A 20,224-nucleotide genomic window follows, 5' to 3' on the forward strand; every position below is an offset into this window, starting at 1 on the left:
CATAATGACTTAGCCACTCCCAGTCTCTATTTAAGCCTAAATTAATAGTATCCAATTTGCAAATGAACTCCAATTCAGCAGTTTCTCGCTGGAGTCTGGATTTGAAGTTTTTTTGTTTTAAGATAGCGACCTTCATGTCTGTGATTGCGTGACCAGAGAGATTGAAGTGTTCTCCAACTGGTTTATGAATGTTATAATTCTTGACATCTGATTTGTGTCCATTTATTCTTTTACGTAGAGACTGTCCAGTTTGACCAATGTACATGGCAGAGGGGCATTGCTGGCACATGATGGCATATATCACATTGGTGGATGTGCAGGTGAACGAGCCTCTGATAGTGTGGCTGATGTTATTAGGCCCTGTGATGGTGTCCCCTGAATAGATATGTGGGCACAATTGGCAACGGGCTTTGTTGCAAGGATAAGTTCCTGGGTTAGTGGTTCTGTTGTGTGGTATGTGGTTGTTGGTGAGTATTTACTTCAGGTTGCGGGGCTGTCTGTAGGCAAGGACTGGCCTGTCTCCCAAGACTTGTGAGAGTGTTGGGTCATCCTTTAGGATAGGTTGTAGATCCTTAATAATGCGTTGGAGGGGTTTTAGTTGGGGGCTGAAGGTGACCGCTAGTGGCGTTCTGTTATTTTCTTTGTTAGGCCTGTCCTGTAGTAGGTAACTTCTGGGAACTCTTCTGGCTCTATCAATCTGTTTCTTTACTTCTGCAGGTGGGTATTGTAGTTGTAAGAAAGCTTGACAGAGATCTTGTAGGTGTTTGTCTCTGTCTGAGGGGTTGGAGCAAATGCGGTTGTATCGCAGAGCTTGGCTGTAGACGATGGATCGTGTGGTGTGGTCAGGGTGAAAGCTGGAGGCATGCAGGTAGGAATAGCGGTCAGTAGGTTTCCGGTATAGGGTGGTGTTTATGTGGCCATTGTTTATTAGCACTGTAGTGTCCAGGAAGTGGATCTCTTGTGTGGACTGGACCAGGCTGAGGTTGGTGGTGGGATGGAAATTGTTGAAATCGTGGTGGAATTCCTCAAGGGCTTCTTTTCCATGGGTCCAGATGATGAAGATGTCATCAATATAGCGCAAGTAGAGTAGGGGCTTTAGGGGACGAGAGCTGAGGAAGCGTTGTTCTAAATCAGCCATAAAAATGTTGGCATACTGTGGGGCCAGGCGGGTACCCATAGCAGTGCCGCTGATCTGAAGGTATACATTGTCCCCAAATGTGAAATAGTTATGGGTAAGGACAAAGTCACAAAGTTCAGCCACCAGGTTAGCCGTGACATTATCGGGGATAGTGTTCTTGACGGCTTGTAGTCCATCTTTCTGTGGAATGTTGGTGTAGAGGGCTTCTACATCCGGAGACCAGCTTCTGGTGGGGAGTGAGACGAGCCTCCCAGCGTCACAGCGAAGCGTCACAGCGAACTGGAAGGCGGAAGAGATAGTTTAGCCTAAGTAGTTCGCACATGTTGTAAGGGACCATTCAAGGCAGAGCGGCCCCTTAACCCCCCTGCAGTCATAGGACAAACAGGGGGTTACAGAGCGTGGCTCTCTCCAGGGCTGGCCTTACCATGAGGCAAACTGAGGCGCCCGCCTCAGGTGCCAGACTGGGGGGGGGGGGGGGGGCGTCATTTGAACTCCCCGCCTCAGGTGCCAAAACGTGGTGGGCCGGCCCTAGCTCGCTCACCCACAGAAGCTGGCCCAATAAAAGCTATCGCCTCGCCCGCGACCACCTCCCCTCCCCTCCCCGGGGCCGGGTCCCTGACACCTGGCAGATGCTTGTGAACGCGGGACAGCCCAGCTCGGTGAGCTGCTCCCGGCCAGGGCTTGTCTCCATGGGGCAGCCCCAGCAGCCCCCCGTTACGCGGTGACTCCGGTGTCACCAGCCCGTGGGCAGCGGACGCTTCTGCGCTGCCCACACCGGCGCAGTCCTGTGCCGAGCTGCACTTCAGGGGGCGTCTACACAGCAACCCGCCGCCGCCGCGAGTCTCAGCTCGGGACTCGCCCGACGAGGAGCGCGCAGGCTCTGCCCCCTCCCGTTGCCATGGTGATCTACCACGCGCCTCTCTTCCTCCGCCGTGCGTGACCCCCTCCCCCCTCGATGACGCACCTACGCCGCTGCGTGGGGATTCCGCCGGATTACCCAGCGAACCCCGCAGCAAAATGGTGGCCTAAGCGGAGCGCGCGGGGCCGGGCCGAGCGGGGGCAAAGTTTGGGGCGGGCCCGAGACAGAACCGAACCGGGTCAGAACCGGCTGTAAAGTCCCCGGGAGTCCGGGAGGAGCGGAGCCTGACTGGTTCCGAGCCAGTCCGGGACCCTGGGGGGTTGAGGGAGCCCAGCCAGGTCAGAACCGAGTCCGGGGCGGGAAGGGGGCCCAACCGGGCCGGCACCGTACCTGGCTTCGAGCGCCCGGGTCCCAGCTAGGTCAGAGCCGGTCTGGGATAGGGCCCAGCCTGGCCAGGTCAGAGCTCCGCGAGCGCCAAGAGCGCCCCATCCGGGTCAGATCCGAACCGGGACTCGCGAGAAAGGGAGGAGTTCGGCTCTGCCCCCAGCTTGTCGCCCTCGGGCTAAAGGGGAGGGAAACGGGCAGAACTAGATGTAAAGTCACATTGGTGTTGGGGGAGTTGGGCCCAACCCGGTCAGAACAGAACTGGGAGACGTGAGCCCAGGGAGGAAAACTATCAGAGCCAGACAATCACCGCTGGGCTGCAGGGGCCAGTACAGGCCAGTACTGAATTGGGGACAGAAGAGGTGTATGGGTCAGGAACTGAGTCCTGGAGGGGAAGAGAGTGGAACTGAGCCAGTTTAAACCCAGTTGAGTCTGGAAATCGAGGAAGACAGATCCCAGAACTGAACTGGGTCTGCTTGTGGGCCAGAGAGGTCTAAACTAAGTTTGAATGGAACCAGATCCTTATGGAGTGAAACATGGGGAGCAATGTGTATTTTGGGGAGAGACCGTGATAGCCACAACAAGAGGGCTTTGGAATTGGAAATGAAGTGAAGCAAATTTGAGACAGTTTGTGTTATCTGTGTTGAAGAAGTCAGAGTAGGGGAGAGGGAACAACACTGTTTCTGTGGCAAAGCAGAAGGTCGGGGAGGAGAGAGGATCATTTACCAACTAGAGACCCTCCCTGGCACCAGGCAGCATCCAAGAGACTTTCTGGAAGAAAGTTAGTGAATCTGAACAGATCGCAAGAAAAAGGAAAGTTTAGAGAACAGCAGAGCTGAGCAGATGATACTGAACCACATCTGGATGTGGTCTAGAGTGTGAGTGGGAGACAACGGAGTAGGAAAGAAGTGAAAGGTTGAGCACTGGCACCGGGATTTGTAAACGGAAGAGGAAAAAAAATTTCCAACTGAAATTGCATTAATAGGCAAAAGAGTGAGTGAGCTGTGAGTTTCTCTGAGCTGGGAATGGACCAGGTCTGAGAGAGGCCAGCTGGAGTGAGTCCACTGAAAAGACAGCCCCGCAAAATGAGACTGCTTCTTGCCTGACAGGGCTTCTCAAAGCTGCAGATCTGTATTTTGCAGAATCAGAATCAGTCCAGAGACAGAACTGATGAAAAGGGTCTGCAGAGGAGGAGGAAGTGAATCCCTTGGATACAAACAGCAGAGAGCAGGTAAGGAAGCCAGGAAAGAGGTGATGCTACATCAGAGCACACTCTGCTTTTCAATCCTGAAATCCCAGAGTGCAAATGTGTGAGTCGCATACCTAGCAAATGGTCCATCTGTAGGTCCTCCATGCTAGGGCATCCTCCTTGTCATATTAGGTCCATGTTATGTAAAGCGGGCCCAAGGTGAGATGGTAGATGGAGAAATGGTAACTGCAGGGTGCTAATAAGAGAGATTGGGAGTTTCTGGGTAGAATTCAAGATTAGCCACTAGGCAGAATAACTTAACTTGAACCAGGGCAGTACCAGTGTTCTTTGTGCCTCATGAAATGAGCACTTTAAAGCCCCCTTTTTCAGTGCTGAAGTAGCTGTGGATATAGCTCCTGAAATGAGTCAATGTGGACTGGGTCCAGGGAGCGCTGGAGCTATCCCAGCCTAATTAAAAAAAGGTCTGTCCCGCTGGAGCTGCACAGACAAATCCTCAGGATCTCTTTCATCCCTGGTCTGATCTTAAAATGTGGATTGACCTAGCAATTCACACCCCTGAGCACTGTTGCTGAGCCGCCCAAACCCCCAGTGTAGATGCAGCTAGGTTGATGGAAAAACTCCTCCTGTCAGTGGAGGAAGTTTCTACACTACGGCTCTGCAGTGGCATAGCTGAAGCTGTGCTACCATAGCACCCATAGTGCAGACATGGCCTCTTGTGATAATTGTGATGTCTCAAATTAGGTAATTTTAGTAATTCCCTAATCTGCTAGGTAATTCCTTCTAGTAAATTATCCTTTGCATCTATGTTTTAGATGCTCTAATGCCAAGGCAAGTGCATGTCTGAGCTTGCCTGCAGTGGGGTAAGGAATGTGTGGAGATCAAGATGGGATGTTCCATTTTATGTTTTTTTTTACTTGTGCTGCCCTTCCTCACTCCTTTTCCCCTTGAGTCACTTTCAGTGTAAACTTCCTTTCCGTTTCTACCTGTCACTGAATCTGTACAGAAAGTATTGGGTACCTGTACTTAAACGGTGTTCTGTGCGTACCAGATTCCGAGTGTAAGGTCAGCATTTAATCTCACTGGTGTAGCCTGCAGCATCAGGAGTCCTTTCTCTGCTTTTAGCTCTCCTTATAGGCAGCCATGTGGCTCATATAATATACAGGGAACACACTCGGGGTTGCTAAATGTGGCCTATAGAGTTCCACAATGCAGCCTGTGGCTACTCTCATCTTTAATATCACCGAGCCACTTGGTGATCAAGAGGGGATCTTACTTCTGGGATCTGTTGCCTCTGTATCAAAGATGCATTGCAGACTTCTACATACTGTGTTGAGTAGTTGTGGCTCTCTGCTAGTTGCTTGTTTTGCAGATTTCAAACCCTGAAGTATGTATGATAACACCCATTTTTTCATGTTCTGTGTGTATATAAATCTCCTCACTGTATTTTCTACTGAATGCATCCGATGAAGTGAGCTGTAGCTCACGAAAGCTTATGCTCAAATAAATTGGTTAGTCTCTTAAGATGCCACTAGTGCTCCTTTTCTTTTTGCGAATACAGAATAACACGGCTGCTACTCTGAAACCTATCTTTTTCCTGTCTTCCTAAATGGCAGCTGGCACAGAGTATAAAAGGGCCCTGGAGTTTGGGAAGGGTGTGCTTTTCATCAAGGATCTGCCCCTTGTATTCAGGGTGGGTAACTGATGCAACACACTTCGGCATGGTGGTGGGTATCCTCTGGAGAGTGTGTGGTATATGGAGCTGCATGTAATATAGGATTGTGGCAGTTGGCCTTCCTTGCCTTATGGGTGCTTTTAAGGGTGGAGCAAGGACAATCAGCTCAGTAATGGCAGAATAAATGGAATCGACTAAAACCATGATTGTGCTTTACCCAGTGGCCCTAACTAGCAGGTCACATGCTTCATAATTTGTGCAAGATGAGATTATTACACACACTGGGGGCTTCTTACATCCCTCCTTTTGCCCCCACAACTCCTTGTCTGCCTTCCTGTCCCCTCTATTTCGGGGACTCCCTGCAAAGCCCCCTAACTCCTTCTTCATGCTTTGGCCTGTTAGTGTCCCACATTTTCTCCTTACCACCACAGCAGGGGTTTTCTGTTCCCCTCCATTTTCTCCTGTGTTATGTGACAACATCTCCCAATATCCCCTCATGCCAGTGGTTCTATGTGCACCCCATTCTCATGTGCCCCCTGTGCTAGGGGCTCTGTGTTCCTGTTCCCCTCTCCCCATACTGGGGTCCACCAGTCTCTCCCTGCCTTGTGTTCTGTGTGCCCCATTTCTCCCTCCCCCATATCAGGGACCCCAATTTCCTCTCCAAACCAGGAGCGCTGTGGGCACTCCCATTTCCCTTTCCCCCACACCATTATTCTTCTTTCTGTCTGTGAGATGTCATTTAGGGTGTTAACATGTTAAACTCTGTTGGGAGGGTAGGAAGATATGAAATAGGGGTATTGTTGTCTTAATGCGTGCTATCAACCAGTAGTTTGATCTGTACACAGTTGCAGAGGTGCTTGAAGCTGTGGCTGTGCTAGTCAGATGGCTGGGGCTTCGTGTGTCCCCCATTTCCCTCCTTCGGTTTTCTGATTTTCTCCAGAATCAATAGGGTTCTGGCCATTGATACCTAGAACATTCCTTGAAATGTTGGAGTTGATCAGTTTCAGAGTTCAAAAGTTATTGCATTACAGATAAACAGAAATGTTGTTGAGTTGAGTAAGGCCTTCACAAGCTCGGCCAAAGACTCTTCCGTTCAAAGTAAACTTGGTGCCTGAGAGCCCTGGAGATTGGCATTGTGTATCAGGAGGTGCAGCCTGGGTAGCAGCAGGTGGGCTTCCTGATAATATGCCTTACTCATTTTTAGGGAAAGGGCATTTAAAGTCGTTGTGGGGACTCCATTTGTTTCCGCACTTCAAACATTGCTGCATGGGACAATTCTGTAGGGCAGGGTCACAGCCAATCCACATATTGCTTCCTCAGCAGCAGAGGGCTAGCACTGTCAGTAGTATGCGTGATGAGAATTGCCAAATACGGGTCCAGTTCCCTCTGCCATTGCTGCTTCTGCCGTACTGTATGCAGGAGACCCGCAGGCACAGTCAGTTGTTAGATGGAGTTGGGGTGGAGCAAAGGGAGGATGTCCACCACAAGAAGGGGGACTTATCTTGTATTCTTGTTGGCAGGACTGAGGCTGGAATTGTCACGAGGGGGCAGATATGTTAATGTTAGTGACTCCCAGCCCCCATCTCCACACCTGAAGGTTTTGTGGCTTCTGCCCTTCAGATACAAATTAAGATGCCTGAATAGGACAGTTCAGTCTGTCACAGTCATGCTTTTGATTCTTGGCCTCTACTCAGACTACTTGCGAGGCTTCAGTTAGTGCCAAATATGTTATGGATACCTCTTCACTATGGATGGGAGTGAACTGAACCCCCTCCCAAAGTGATATCATCCAGGGACCAACAAAGAGCTGCGAATGTAGATTTCTCCCAACTTGGCCAGTGCCACAAAGGTGAAATCATCAGTCCTTTTTCCCTGAGCCAGTACCTCTGCATAAAGTCTGCTGTTTTATCCAAGACAGATTTGTAACTGCATTGGAGGAATGTTACTTTTCTCAGGTGAAGTATCTTTATAGACTGGATTGAGAGGAAGGATGATCTTGTGGTCAGGGCACTGGCCTGGGACACAGGAGAACTATGTTTTGTTTTTGGCTCTGCACAGATTTATCGTGTGAACTTGTGAAAGACACTGCCTCCCTTTGCCTCCTTTTCTCAGCTACATATAGGGTTAATACTGCTCCCTAGTGAGGTGGAATTGAGGGGGTTGAGCACCTCCATTAGTGCTTGTGTGGTGCTTAGACGCTTCGGAGATGAACACCATAGAAATACCTACAAATAAATAAATTTAACTAAGGTGTGACTGGCCTGATGCTCAGAATGAAGGAGGAACTCGTGTGGTCCACTATCCTGCATGCTCTGTGGAGTTATGAAATTGCTGTAAAACGGCCTAAGTTACACCCCTGTTCTATTTAAAGGAGGAGGGCATTCTAAGAAAGCCCCTAGCGTCTCTGATCTGTACATTTGTTTCCACTGTTCACATGCTCTCTTGTATGGCTGTGTCTTTACACATGACTCAAATTTCCTCCTCTCCTTTCTACCCCTTCCTCACGTTTAGACTTGGAAACTATTCTCTTGTTTGCCAGCATGTCAATGTACTTTCTTATTGCTAATGTGCTCAGACAGGGATGCCCCAGAAGCAGCAGCTCACAGTCTATCTTGTGTCTGGAATGACATGATACACTCTGGAGTGTCTTACTGGAAGTTATGCTTAGTGGATTGCTAAGGCTTTCCAAACTGCTATGAAGGCATAGCCCCAGGGGGGTGTGAGTCCCATAATGCCAGGGTGGGAATGAAGAGTTACTTGGAATGCTTTATTCATATCACTTGCATCAGCTCTGTATTCCTGGCCCTGTCCAGTGCTAGGTGTTGAGTCCTGGAAGGCTCCATATGAGAAGTTAAAGTGACTGACTGTATTTTTCAGTTAAATGGAAAGAAATTCAATGAAGCTGATAGGCAACATATTTAATACTGGTTTAAAAAATACTTTCACACAATGCATAGTTAATCTGTGAAACTCACTACCACATAATAGCATTAGGGCTAAGAGTTTACCAGGATTCAGAATGGATCTGACATTTAAATGAATGAGAAGGTCCAGAGATTTACTTTTGTTATAATATATGTATTTTAAATGGAATTATTACTCTTGTGCTTCAGCACATAAACCAACTCTAAATGCTGAGGTTTACAAGGAGGAGGAAGAAGGTATTCCATAGCTGCCCACTATGATTTTCTTGCATCTTCTTCTGAAGCATCTAGTACTTGGCAGTGTCAGAGGCAATATCCTGAATCAAATGGACCCCGTGTCTGATCCAGCCTGGCAGTTCCTCAGAGGTACAGTACATCTTTGCCCTGTCACATTGCCTGTTAAATCTTCCTCTTTATGATCATGACCCTTAAAGATCACTCTTTTTGGTCCTAACATTTGAGGGTTTTAGAAGGTCTTGGGGGGGAATCTTGGGGATTTAGTGCAGCCTCTAGCAGCTAACTTTCTCTTATCCATGAATGGGTCCTCCCTAGACCTGTGGGTATGGCCTCCTTATTCTTGGTGATTAGGGGACATCATCACTCTATGCTTCTTTCAGCTGCTGCTAGAAGGAAAAGGAATGTGTGGAGTTTGGCCCCTCCACGTTGTAAGCTAACAGTGGACTTTAGTCTGAGAGGTGCTGGAAGCCTTGCTGGCTGGGGGATGGAATTCTTCTAAGGACATTCTAGTGAAATCTGGTATGCTTTTATGCCAGCTAAAGCCTTCTTGTTCTGCAAGGCATTTCCGTTGTCCCATTATCTACCTCCATCTGTGCCGAGGACCTAGAGGTGGTCGTGTGCTGCTTGTTCATGTGGTCTTGCTGACTGAATCGGGCAGGAGAGATGGGCTATCAGATAAGGCAAGAGGTCCTGGTAAGTGGCTGTGGTGGGGAAGTGTGTGTAAGAGAGCATTTAGTAGCAGTGTATGTCTGAGTGTGGCAGGAACTGTTACAAAGGCCATGGAAAAATTGGAGGATTTCCAGAGCTGTGGATGGATTCTAGCCCTGAGATCTGTGCACACAACTCCCATGGATTTCACTGGGTACTATTCATGCATCCTAGGGCAGAATTTAGCCATTTGTGTGTAACCATGTTCAGTGAACAAACAGCTAGTGATTTCCCCAGCTAGTTCTGAGCAATTGCCTGTGTGATCGTGAGGGAATAATGTTGAGAAGTGAAATGATGCAGAGTCAGATAGTAGGACTTCCTGCAGGGCTCAGACTGACTGCCATGGGTTCATCAAGTCCAACGCCCTGCGCTGAGGCAGGTCAAAGTATACTTAGACCATCCCTGACAGGTGTATGGAGGCTTTTAAGAACAGGTTAGACTATGATAGGAATTCTACAACTTCCCTTGGAAGCCTAATTCCAGTGCTTATCTATCTGTATAGTTTGAATGTATTTCCTAATATCTAACCCAAAACTCCCTTGTTTCAGAGTAAGCCCATTACTACTTGTCCTATCTTCAGTGGACACGAAGAACAATTGATCACTGTCCTCTTTATAACAGCCCTTAACGTATTTGAAGACTACTCTCAAGTCTCCCCCCTGCCTCTCCTCTTCCCCCCCCCCCCCCCGGCCTCTTTTCTGAAGACTAAACATGCCCGGTTTTGTTAATCTTTCCTCATAGGTCAGGCTTTCTAAACCTTTTCTTGTTTCTATAGCTCTCCTCTGGACTCTCTCCAATTTGTCCACATCTTCTTAAAGTGAGATGCCCAGAACGGGACAGTACTCCAGTTGACACTAGTGCCAAGCAGAGTTGGACAGTTACCTCTCATGTCTTATATACATCACTCTTATTATCTTTTATGCACCAGTCCTATACATCCTCTAGAATATTAGCGTTTTTCGCAACTGCATCACATTGCTGGCTCATATTTAATTTGTGATCCCATATAACTCGGCAGTACTACTGCCTAGCCAGTTATTCCCAATTTAGTATTTGTGCATTTGATTTTTTTCCTTCCTAAGTATAGTTCTTTTCACTTACCTTTATTGTATTTCAGCTTGTTGATTTCAGACCAATTCTCCAATTTGTCAAGGTCATTTGAAGTCTAATCCTGTCTTCCCAAGAGTTTGCAGCCCTCTTAGCTTGGTGTCATCTGCAGATTTTTTTAAGCATATTTTATATTGCATTATCCAAGTCATTAATGAAAATATTGAATAGTACCAGATCCAGGACAAACCCCGCAGGACCCCAGGTGACACATTCCCCCCCAGTTTGCTAGTGAATCTTCGATATGGGGGTCAAGCACTCACTTTGTAGTAATTTCATCTAGACCACATTTTTGTAGTTTGCTTATGAGAATGCCATGTTGGGACTGTGTCAAAAATCTTACTAAAAGCAAGATATATCATGTTTCTTGCTCCCCCCTCTCCCCCCTAAACTAGGCCAGTAGTTACGACAACAATTTTTTTTATTGTTTTAGCATGTGCAGCTCTTGGTAGGTGCTCCATGGTTCCTGGTCACATCTGCAGCTTGAGCATGTGTTGCTGCACATGCTCAGTATAATTTTCAAATACTCCTAAAACAGGAATATTTGAAACACTCTTGCTGTTCCTTGGTAAGGACTGTGTCCCTGCCAAGTGGGAAGCTTTAAAAAATGAAAAGGATGCTGTCAACTTGAAATCTGTTGATATGAAACGGGCTAAAAGTAGTTGCAGCTGCTTCAGCTGCCCCAGATTCTCCCTGCTGGTTTGTGGTTTTAAATCTCATTGTCCTATTTTTTTAAAATATTTTTAATCGGAGCTGTTTTGAGCAACAGTATTAGAGAAGTGTGATTTTTTTTTTTTTTCAAATTGGCAGTGTCCCTTTAAACTGTTTGAGCTTTCTAAGCAGGAAGTGTCTGCGTGACTAATATATGAAAAACATATTTTATGTCCCCATATTCATAACTCAGCTTTCCAGGGGTCCTCTGTTCAGCTATGCAAGTTCCTGAAAACTAGCTTTGCTTGGAAGGATCTCCTTGGCCGTAACTCTTCATTATTAGTAAAGCGCTGTAGTAGCAGAAGATGTTTATGTATGTACTAGGTGTTTATGTATGTACTTGCAGCAGGTTGGGAATGTAATTTGAGGAAGTCGTTTGCACCAGGCAGGGTTGATTCCTGAAAGTAAACCCAGCCTGCAGGACTAGAGAATTCTTATAGATTATGTTTGTAAATGTATCAATTTTCCCCTGACTTGTTAGTGCTTCTGTTCTAAAAAAAAAAAAAAAAAAGAAGCCTCCCAGGTGTGTCTGAAGTGGCTCTAATCGGATTCAGTGTAGTCAGGATGCCAGCTGGGTGGGGAGAGCTCTATTACCATATAGTACAGAAGATGATTTATTGCTAGACTGACAACTTGCAATATAAACATTAGCCCAAGCATGATCTTCTACCAAAACCCCGCCCATGCAGGGAGCCAGGAATCTTCCTGCCACGTGCCATAAATCGTTTATGGTTTGCTCATGCCAGTGCATTTGAGAAACAGCTGGGCACAGGGATTAGCAGTTTGCAGAGGGCTCATGCTGGGCTAAATTAGGGTCTGCTGCCCTGGTGGTGAATGCTGGTAGTGGAGAGAGTGGAGTGCAGGAGTGCTTCTCTTCAATCGGAAACCTGTTAGCCAGGGTGGATAAAAATCAGCATTTTAAAAAAATCAAATCAGATGTTTTATTTAAATCAGATTTTTTTCATTTTATTATTATTTAAATAATTAAACAAAGATAAACCTGTTTAAAATGAAATCTGAATTTAATACAAAATATGTTAAGGCCTAAGCTACTTCTAATCTCTTAAAATATTTAAATAAAAAAAACTATGACCCTCTATCAAAACCTTTGAGTTAAAAGCTCTTTTTTCTATATAAAGAAACAATTGGGGGGGAAAAGTAACTTTTGAGGTTAAGCTTTATAAATATGGCACAATAGGTCATGTACTATATTAAGAACTTGATCCTGTGTGGGTCCCAGGAGTTGTGCTACTGGATGCAAGAGACTAGCAAAGTCATCGCAGCCTTTGGAACCTGACCCCTGACTTCAGGAGACACCATCCTATATCTCATCAGGATCATCCACTGAGCCCAGATGGGTGGTCTTATACTCTCATAGGCGCTGACTTTCTAATGTGCCAGGGGGTGCTCGACCCCTGGCTCTGCCACAGGCCCCACCCCCACTGCACCCCTTCCTGCCCCGTTCCGCCCTGTTCCCCAATGCGCTGTGCCCTCGCTCCTCCCCCTCTCTCCCAAAGCCTCCTGCATGCTGAGAAGGAGAGGGAGGTACTGATTAGCGGGGTCTGCTGGCTGGTGGCAAATGCTGGGGGGAGTTGGGGGGGGGGCTGCTGGTGGTGCTCCAGTCCAAGAGCACCCACAGAGTCAGTGCCTATGTATATTCCTATTTTTACAGCTGCTCCCTACCTTCGCTTTGACTGGCTCAGTTTTCAATTTAAAGAAAGTAATACCACAGAACTGATGGAAGTCACTAGCTAAGCATCTGGAACCAACCAACCAGAGTTTGTTGAAGTGCTAAATCAGCTATTGACAGCAGTAGCCTTTTCTGCAGGCCCAGAAAGAATATTTTTTTCACTTCCACTAGTTCATTCAAAGTTGAGAAATCAACTGGGAGTTGAAAAAGCAGGAAAACTTGTCTTTCTCTTCCAGTCTATGAATAGAAAGGAGATGAGATCTACTAGTTTTAAAAGTTGAAAGACAATCTAAATAACTTAGGAGACTCTCATTTTCAAGAGACTTAGGAAAATAAGCTCCAGCCACATTCACTTAGGCATATTTGAAAGTTTTCCAAAGGCTGACCTGAAATAATTAGTTTAATTCAGTTGCTACAATTAATATTTCTGTTTAATAAATCATTTAATTGTAAATGTGAATCATGTTTTGATTGGAAGTTTATGTATCCAAAACTTTAAGGCTGTTTCGTTTTTAATAAAAATAAATTTTATATGCTGTTTTGTGTAATTAATTAAATTCTAGTTATCTGGTAAATAAATAAGCAACATATTCGCCATTTTCTATTATACTAAAAATGTACAATTAATAAGAACCTGAAAACATGAAGCTATATAATTGCTTCAATATATGTATATAATTATAGTGTACCCTCCAAGATAGCAAAAAGATGTACACACAAATCTTGTGTGAAGGCTCTATTTAGTTGTAAATCAGTGTGTTTTAATGGTTATGTCAATGAGAATGCACCTTTCTTTAGAAAATAACTGAGGTACAAATGGAAAAGTTGGTTTAAAATAGATTTAATACAAGCCTTTCCACTTGGTGATTTAAATCAATCCACCCTGCTGTTGGCTCAGGATAGGCAGAAGGGCAGGGAAAGGGAAGTGGTAGTGTTTCAGGCTGTCAGGGTAGCTATGTGCTTGCTACTCACCAGCTAAGGTGGAATACCTGATTGATGGCTGCCCTGCATAGTGGGGAGATTAGCTGCTAAATGTAGGCAATCAATTGTGTTATTAGGCAGAATGTGGATCAGTCGTTCCTGCCACAGAGGAGCTGAGAGAATATAAAGGCTACTCTCAGGGGCTTATTTTTGCAGCCTGGCTGTGGTACAGTTTCTCTGGGATTGCTGAATGTCAGCAGAACTGGACGTTGTATGATGCCACCCAGGGCTTTACAACTACCTTGCAGGTTTCAGAAAGAGTTCTACTGTAATGCTAAAGATGCCTCAGTGATAGATACACCATAAGAACCTAAATAGAATTGGGGTCTATTTCTTTCCTTCTGTCTTGGGTATTGAAAGAGTGGTAGTGAATCACCTAAGTATGTTTCTAGTGACTAGCATGTGGGAGAAGGACTATTTATGGTGAATTCCCCCTTCAGTCCCTAAAAGTGAGATGTTTCACAACACTGAATGTGTTTCCACGCTAATGGTACAGCATCTAGCACAACGAAGCTGTGGTGTTAATTGGTGTCTCTAGGTGTTACCATAATACACAGAATACTCAGACTTTACAGTCTAAATGAGACCAGCCATTATGTTCAGACATACTCTGCACATGTCACAGATATTAGAATGTTAGTTGTAGCTGGATTAGTGTCTCCATGAGCAAATCCTTCTGTAGGTTGTTTGGCTTGAGAATCCGTGTGGAATGTTTTTCAGCAAGGTCCTTGCATCCTTCAAACATAACAGCCATGTACCAGTGCCTCCAGACTACACCACTCTGTGTCATTGCACATGTCAGGCAAAGCCAGGGTCATGGACAAGGGCAAGACAGATGGGTTCTGGAAGCTAGTAAGCAAATAGTTTTTCTAATTCCATTGCTTTACAGACAGCCTCTCAGTCTGTTTCACTGAGCCACTGTACAGATGCCTCTCTCTGGAGTAGGAATGTTTTCCCCTCAATTAGTTTTTTTTAAACTCAGCTGTCATTTATTGACATTTCCTAACTGACCTGGCCATGCTTGCGGCCTGCAGATGAGCAGTTTGAGGTACTGCAACACCTAGATGCATTGGGGTCTAGAAAAAGGGCTGAACAGCTTCACACTATCTTTGCTTACCTAGGTTTGCACTGATACATTGGTTTTGGGGATGCAGGGGGGCATGGCTCTTCATGTCCTTGCCAGAGTACTGAAGGTTCCCCTACATTTCACTAGCTTTTTTTAGGTGAAGGTATTCAGTCTCCAGTGTCAACCTGACCCTTGGCATCCTGAGACTGAGGTCAATTAGTGTCAAATATATTGGGGGCTGTTTATGTTATGGCCACCCAAGAACAGGGGAAACAGTGTGGTCTAGTGGATAGAGAACTGGACTGGGACTCAGGTCACCTGGGCTCTGTTCCTGGCTCTGCCACTGACCTGCTGGCTGACCTTGGACAAGTCATTTTGCCTTCTTGCACCTTAGTTTCCCCATCTGTAAAAATGAGGGTAGTGATACTGATCTCCTTTTGTAAAGTGCTTTTAGGTCTATAGATGAAAAGTGCTATATAAGAGGTAGGTAGGTGTTACCATCTTTCGGGATCCCTAAAATCCATCTCTAAGATTCTGTGGCTTAGGGCCACTCTCCCACAAAGTCTAGGTCTGGATGGCTGTTAAGCCAACGGACTAAATCAGATTCTTTACTCTTCTTTATACAGAACCCCCCAGGTACATAACGTGGCTAGAGAGGGGTGTGGTTGTACGATCATATTTCTAGCTCTCTTGGTTCTCCTGCTGCTGTTGGTGGAATGGACCCCTCCCCCACCCTGGAAATCAGTGCAAAGGATTTACCTTCTCCGTCACCCAGACTGGAGCTACAAGTTTAACCTTAAAAAGAAAAGGAGTACTTGTGGCACCTTAGAGACGAACCAATTTATTTGAGCATAAGCTTTTGTGAGCTACAGCTCACTTCATCGGATGCATACTGTGGAAAATACAGAAGATGTTTGTTTTTATACACACAAATCATGAAAAAATGGGTGTTTATCACTACAAAAGGTTTTCTCTCCCCCACCCCACTCTCCTGCTGGTAATAGCTTATGTAAAGTGATCACTCTCCTTACAATGTGTATGATAATCAAGGTGGGCCATTTTCAGCACAAATTCAGGTTTTCTCTCCCTCCCCCACCCCCCAACACTCCCCCCAAACAAACCCACTCTCCTGTTGGTAATAGCTTATCTAAAGTGATCACTCTCCTTACAGTGTGTATGATAACCCAAAAAAACTTGCCTTGAGGCTATTTGTCCCTAGAGTTAGGACTCTGTTCCACAGGCAGCAGGTTGCTTGTGTGAGACTGTATCTCCTGAATCTTCCAGTATAACTCTGAAGAGAATAAGCCAGTGGCGGAAACCTCACACTGGCTAGCGTCTGTAGCTCTCTGAGGGGGGGAGTGGAGGGAGGGAGAGGAATAATAGAGGAATCAGTGGTTCCAGAGTAACAGCTGTGTTAGTCTGTATTTGCAAAAAGAAAAGGAGTACTTGTGGCACCTTAGAGACTAACCAATTTATTTGAGCATAAGCTTTCGTGAGCTACAGCTCACTTCAGTGAAATTAAGCTCACACTGTTTGCTCCCCTGCCCAGCTGTGTAGTAAGTTAGCAGTACGTGTCTGTTCTTATTCTTCTGAAAGTAGACTTTGTTCTCTGGAGACTGCTAATCATGCCCCATGGGGGTGTAATCAGTTATAAGGTATTTAATACAGTGCAGGCGGGAACAGGCCGCCTGGCCGGGCTGGCAGATTACAACACTACAATTATAAAGGGCCCCTTTCCCCCCCTTACCCGCCCACCAGTGGCAGGATGAGGGTTGTACCAGGAGACAGTATTAAAAATACAAAGAATATGTGTGGGTTGTGGGAGGGAGAGGGGAAGCTGCAGAGACACCACCTATTCCTGAAAAAAGAAAAGGAGTACTTGTGGCACCTTAGAGACTAACATTTTTTTGAGGATAAGCTTTCGTGAGCTACAGCTCACTTCATCGGATGCATACTGTGGAAACTGCAGAAGACATTATATACACAGAGACCATGAAACAATACCTCCTCCCACCCCACTCTCCTGCTGGTAATAGCTTATCTAAAGTGATCACTCTGTTTACAATGTGTATGATAATCAAGGTGGGCCATTTCCAGCACAAATCCAAGTTTTTGTGTGGATGTAGAAGCCCTCTACACCAACATTCCACACAAAGATGGACTACAAGCCGTCAAGAACACTATCTACCTGGTGGCTGAACTTTGTGACTTTGTCCTTACCCATAACTATTTTACATTTGGGGACAATGTATACCTTCAAATCAGCGGCACTGCTATGGGTACCCGCATGGCCCCACAGTATGCCAACATTTTTATGGCTGATTTAGAACAACGCTTCCTCAGCTCTCGTCCCCTAACGCCCCTACTCTACTTGTGCTACATTGATGACATCTTCATCATCTGGACCCATGGAAAAGAAGCCCTTGAGGAATTCCACCATGATTTCAACAATTTCCATCCCACCATCAACCTCAGCCTGGTCCAGTCCACGCAAGAGATCCACTTCCTAAACACTACAGTGCTAATAAACAATGGTCACATAAACACCACCCTATACCGGAAACCTACTGACCGCTATTCCTACCTACATGCCTCCAGCTTTCACCCTGACCACACCACACGATCCATTGTCTACAGCCAAGCTCTGCAATACAACCGCATTTGCTCCAACCCCTCAGACAGAGACAAACACCTACAAGATCTCTATCAAGCATTCTTACAACTACAGTACCCACCTGCGGAAGTGAAGAAACAGATAGATAGAGCCAGAAGAGTTCCCAGAAGTCACCACCTACAGGACAGGCCTAACAAAGAAAATAACAGAACGCCACTAGCCGTCACCTTCAGCCCCCAACTAAAACCCCTCCAACGCGTTATTAAGGATCTACAACCTATCCTGAAGGATGACCCAACACTCTCACAAATCTTGGGAGACAGGCCAGTCCTTGCCTACAGACAGCCCCCCAACCTGAAGCAAATACTCACCAACAACCACATACCACACAACAGAACCACTAACCCAGGAACCTATCCTTGCAACAAAGCCCGTTGCCAACTGTGCCCACATATCTATTCAGGGGACACCATCACAGGGCCTAATAACATCAGCCACACTATCAGAGGCTCGTTCACCTTCACATCCACCAATGTGATATATGCCATCATGTGCCAGCAATGCCCCTCTGCCATGTACATTGGTCAAACTGGACAGTCTCTACGTAAAAGAGTAAATGGATACAAATCAGATGTCAAGAATTATAACATTCATAAACCAGTCGGAGAACACTTCAATCTCTCTGGTCACGCAATTACAGACATGAAGGTCGCTATCTTACAACAAAAAAACTTCAAATCCAGACTCCAGAGAGAAACTGCTGAATTGGAATTCATTTGCAAATTGGATACTATTAATTTAGGCTTATATAGAGACTGGGAGTGGCTAAGTCATTATGCAAGGTAGCCTATTTCCCCTTGTTTTTTTCCTACCCCCCGCCCCCCAGACGTTCTGGTTAAACTTGGATTTATGCTGGAAATGGCCCACTTTGATTATCATACACATTGTAAGGAGAGTGGTCACTTTGGATGGGCTATTACCAGCAGGAGAGTGGGGTGGGAGGAGGTACTGTTTCATGGTCTCTGTGTATATAATGTCTTCTGCAGTTTCCACAGTATGCATCCGATGAAGTGAGCTGTAACTCACGAAAGCTTATGCTCAAATAAATTGGTTAGTCTCCAAGGTGCCACAAGTACTCCTTTTCTTTTTGCGAATACAGACTAACACGGCTGTTACTCTGAAACCTGTAACCAGAGTGATCACTTAAGGTGAGCTATTACCAGCAAGGGGGGGGAGACAGGGAACCTTTTGTAGTGATAATCAAGGTGGGCCATTTCCAGCAGTTGACTAGAACCTCTGAGGAACAGTGGGGGGTGGGGAAATAAACATGGGGAAATAGTTTTACTTTGTGTAATAACTCATCCACTCCCAGTCTCTATTCAAGCCTATTCAGGGACACCATCATAGGGCCTAATCACATCAGCCACACTATCAGAGGCTCGTTCACCTGCACATCTGCCAGTGTGATATATGCCATCATGTGCCAGCAATGCCCCTCTGCCATGTACATTGGTCAAACTGGACAGTATCTACATAAAAGAACAAATGGACACAAATCAGATGTCAAGAATTACAACATTCAAAAACCAGTCGGAGAACACTTCAATCTCTCTGGTCACTCGATTAGAGACCTAAAAGTGACAATTCTTCAACAAAAAAACTTCAAAAACAGACTCCAACGAGAGACTGCTGAATTGGAATTAATTTGCAAACTGGAAACAATTAATTTAAGCTTGAATAGAGACTGGGAGTGGATGGGTCATTACACAAAGTAAAACTATTTCCCCATGTTTATTTCCCCACCCCCCACTGTTCCTCATATGTTCTTGTCAACTGATGGAAATGGCCCACCTTGATTATCACTACAAAAGGTCCGTCCCCCCCCCCCCGCCCCCGCTCTCCTGCTGGTATTAGCTCATCTTAAGTGATCACTCTCCTTACAGTTTTCAGAGGAACAGCCGTGTTAGTCTGTATTCGCAAAAAGAAAAGGCCTTACAGTGTGTATGGTAACACCCATTGTTTCATGTTCTCTATGTATATAAATCTCCCCACTGTATTTTCCACTGAATGCATCCGATGAAGTGAGCTGTAGCTCACGAAAGCTTATGCTCAAATAACAGGTTTCAGAGTAACAGCCGTGTTAGTCTGTATTTGCAAAAAGAAAAGGAGTACTTGTGGCACCTTAGAGACTAACCAATTTATTTGAGCATGAGCTTTCGTGAGCTGTTAGTCTCTAAGGTGCCACAAGTACTTCTTTTCTTTTTGCAAATACAGATTAACACGGCTGCTACTCTGAAACCTGTCACCTATTCCTGGAAGCAGGAAGATCTGAATGCTGGGAGAACTGCAGCCATTGTACGCTGCATTGTTGAGACTTGGGGGAATATGGGGGTGGGTTGTGTGGGGATGGCTCTTGGCAAATTGTCTGGGTAGAAAGGGGCTTCCTTCCTCTCCATTGAGCCTGAGCTGGATATGTGTGGTGCAGATGTGGTTAGAGTTGGGGAGGCACTTCCTTCTGTTCCCTGTGCCTTCTCAGGGCCAGATTTACAACGTATTAGGTGCCAAGTGGGGTTTACAAAAGTGCCTAACCTGGTGAGGTGCCTAAATCCCCTGGGAGTTAGGTGTCTAACCTGTTTAGGTACTATTGTATATCCCATGAGTTGCCTATCTACACCTTTATGTGCCTAAATACCTTTAGTAAATCAGGCCCTTAGTCCCTCCATGGTGTGTGGGGGCTCAGTTTGGGGAATAGCCACCCACTAGGGCCTTGAAATCTTAGTTCCACAGCCTGGTGGACCTTCATGGCTCCCCAGACTTGCTTTCTCCTGATTAAACCCTGGTGGCACACTAGACTCCTTTGCACCCTTCCAGTGCTTGTAGGTAGTGGTCCTCTCTCCCCTTTTCTAAACTCTACAGGTATGTC

The 20,224-nt window shown here is 45.9% G+C and overlaps 2 protein-coding genes across 8 annotated transcripts in view; one reads left to right on the forward strand and one right to left on the reverse strand.

Annotated features, from left to right (window-relative positions):
- Positions 1-288: 288 nt before the first annotated feature.
- Positions 289-2,029, reverse strand: LOC142071438 (uncharacterized). Its single transcript, XM_075126203.1, has 2 exons — positions 1,761-2,029; positions 289-1,417 (listed from the first exon to the last, which is right to left on the reverse strand). The coding sequence occupies exons 1-2, from the start codon at positions 1,827-1,829 to the stop codon at positions 476-478; spliced, it is 1,011 nt and encodes a 336-aa protein (XP_074982304.1). The 5' UTR covers positions 1,830-2,029; the 3' UTR covers positions 289-475.
- A 113-nt stretch (positions 2,030-2,142) lies between these two features.
- Positions 2,143-20,224, forward strand: part of TJAP1 (tight junction associated protein 1) — a 59,315-nt gene continuing 41,233 nt past the window's right edge. For 3 of the 7 annotated variants that reach the window (XM_075127013.1, XM_075127018.1, XM_075127015.1), the window contains exons 1-2: positions 2,143-2,335; positions 3,524-3,612. The gene's annotated coding sequence lies outside the window, so the exon portion shown is untranslated. The other 4 variants (XM_048843572.2, XM_048843573.2, XM_075127017.1 and 1 more) reach the window with 3 other exon arrangements.

Source organism: Caretta caretta, chromosome 3, assembly GCF_965140235.1.
Source record: "Caretta caretta isolate rCarCar2 chromosome 3, rCarCar1.hap1, whole genome shotgun sequence".
Taxonomy (NCBI): domain Eukaryota; kingdom Metazoa; phylum Chordata; order Testudines; family Cheloniidae; genus Caretta; species Caretta caretta.

Bases quoted from the DNA above. Each gene is read 5' to 3' on its own strand.
- LOC142071438 (XM_075126203.1), bottom strand. From the start codon at position 1,829: ATGGAGACAAGCCCTGGCCGGGAGCAGCTCACCGAGCTGGGCTGTCCC. The intron at 1,418-1,760 runs GTGTCAGGGACC...TCCGCCTTCCAG, and splicing joins CGTTCACAAGCATCTGCCAG to TTCGCTGTGACGCTTCGCTG.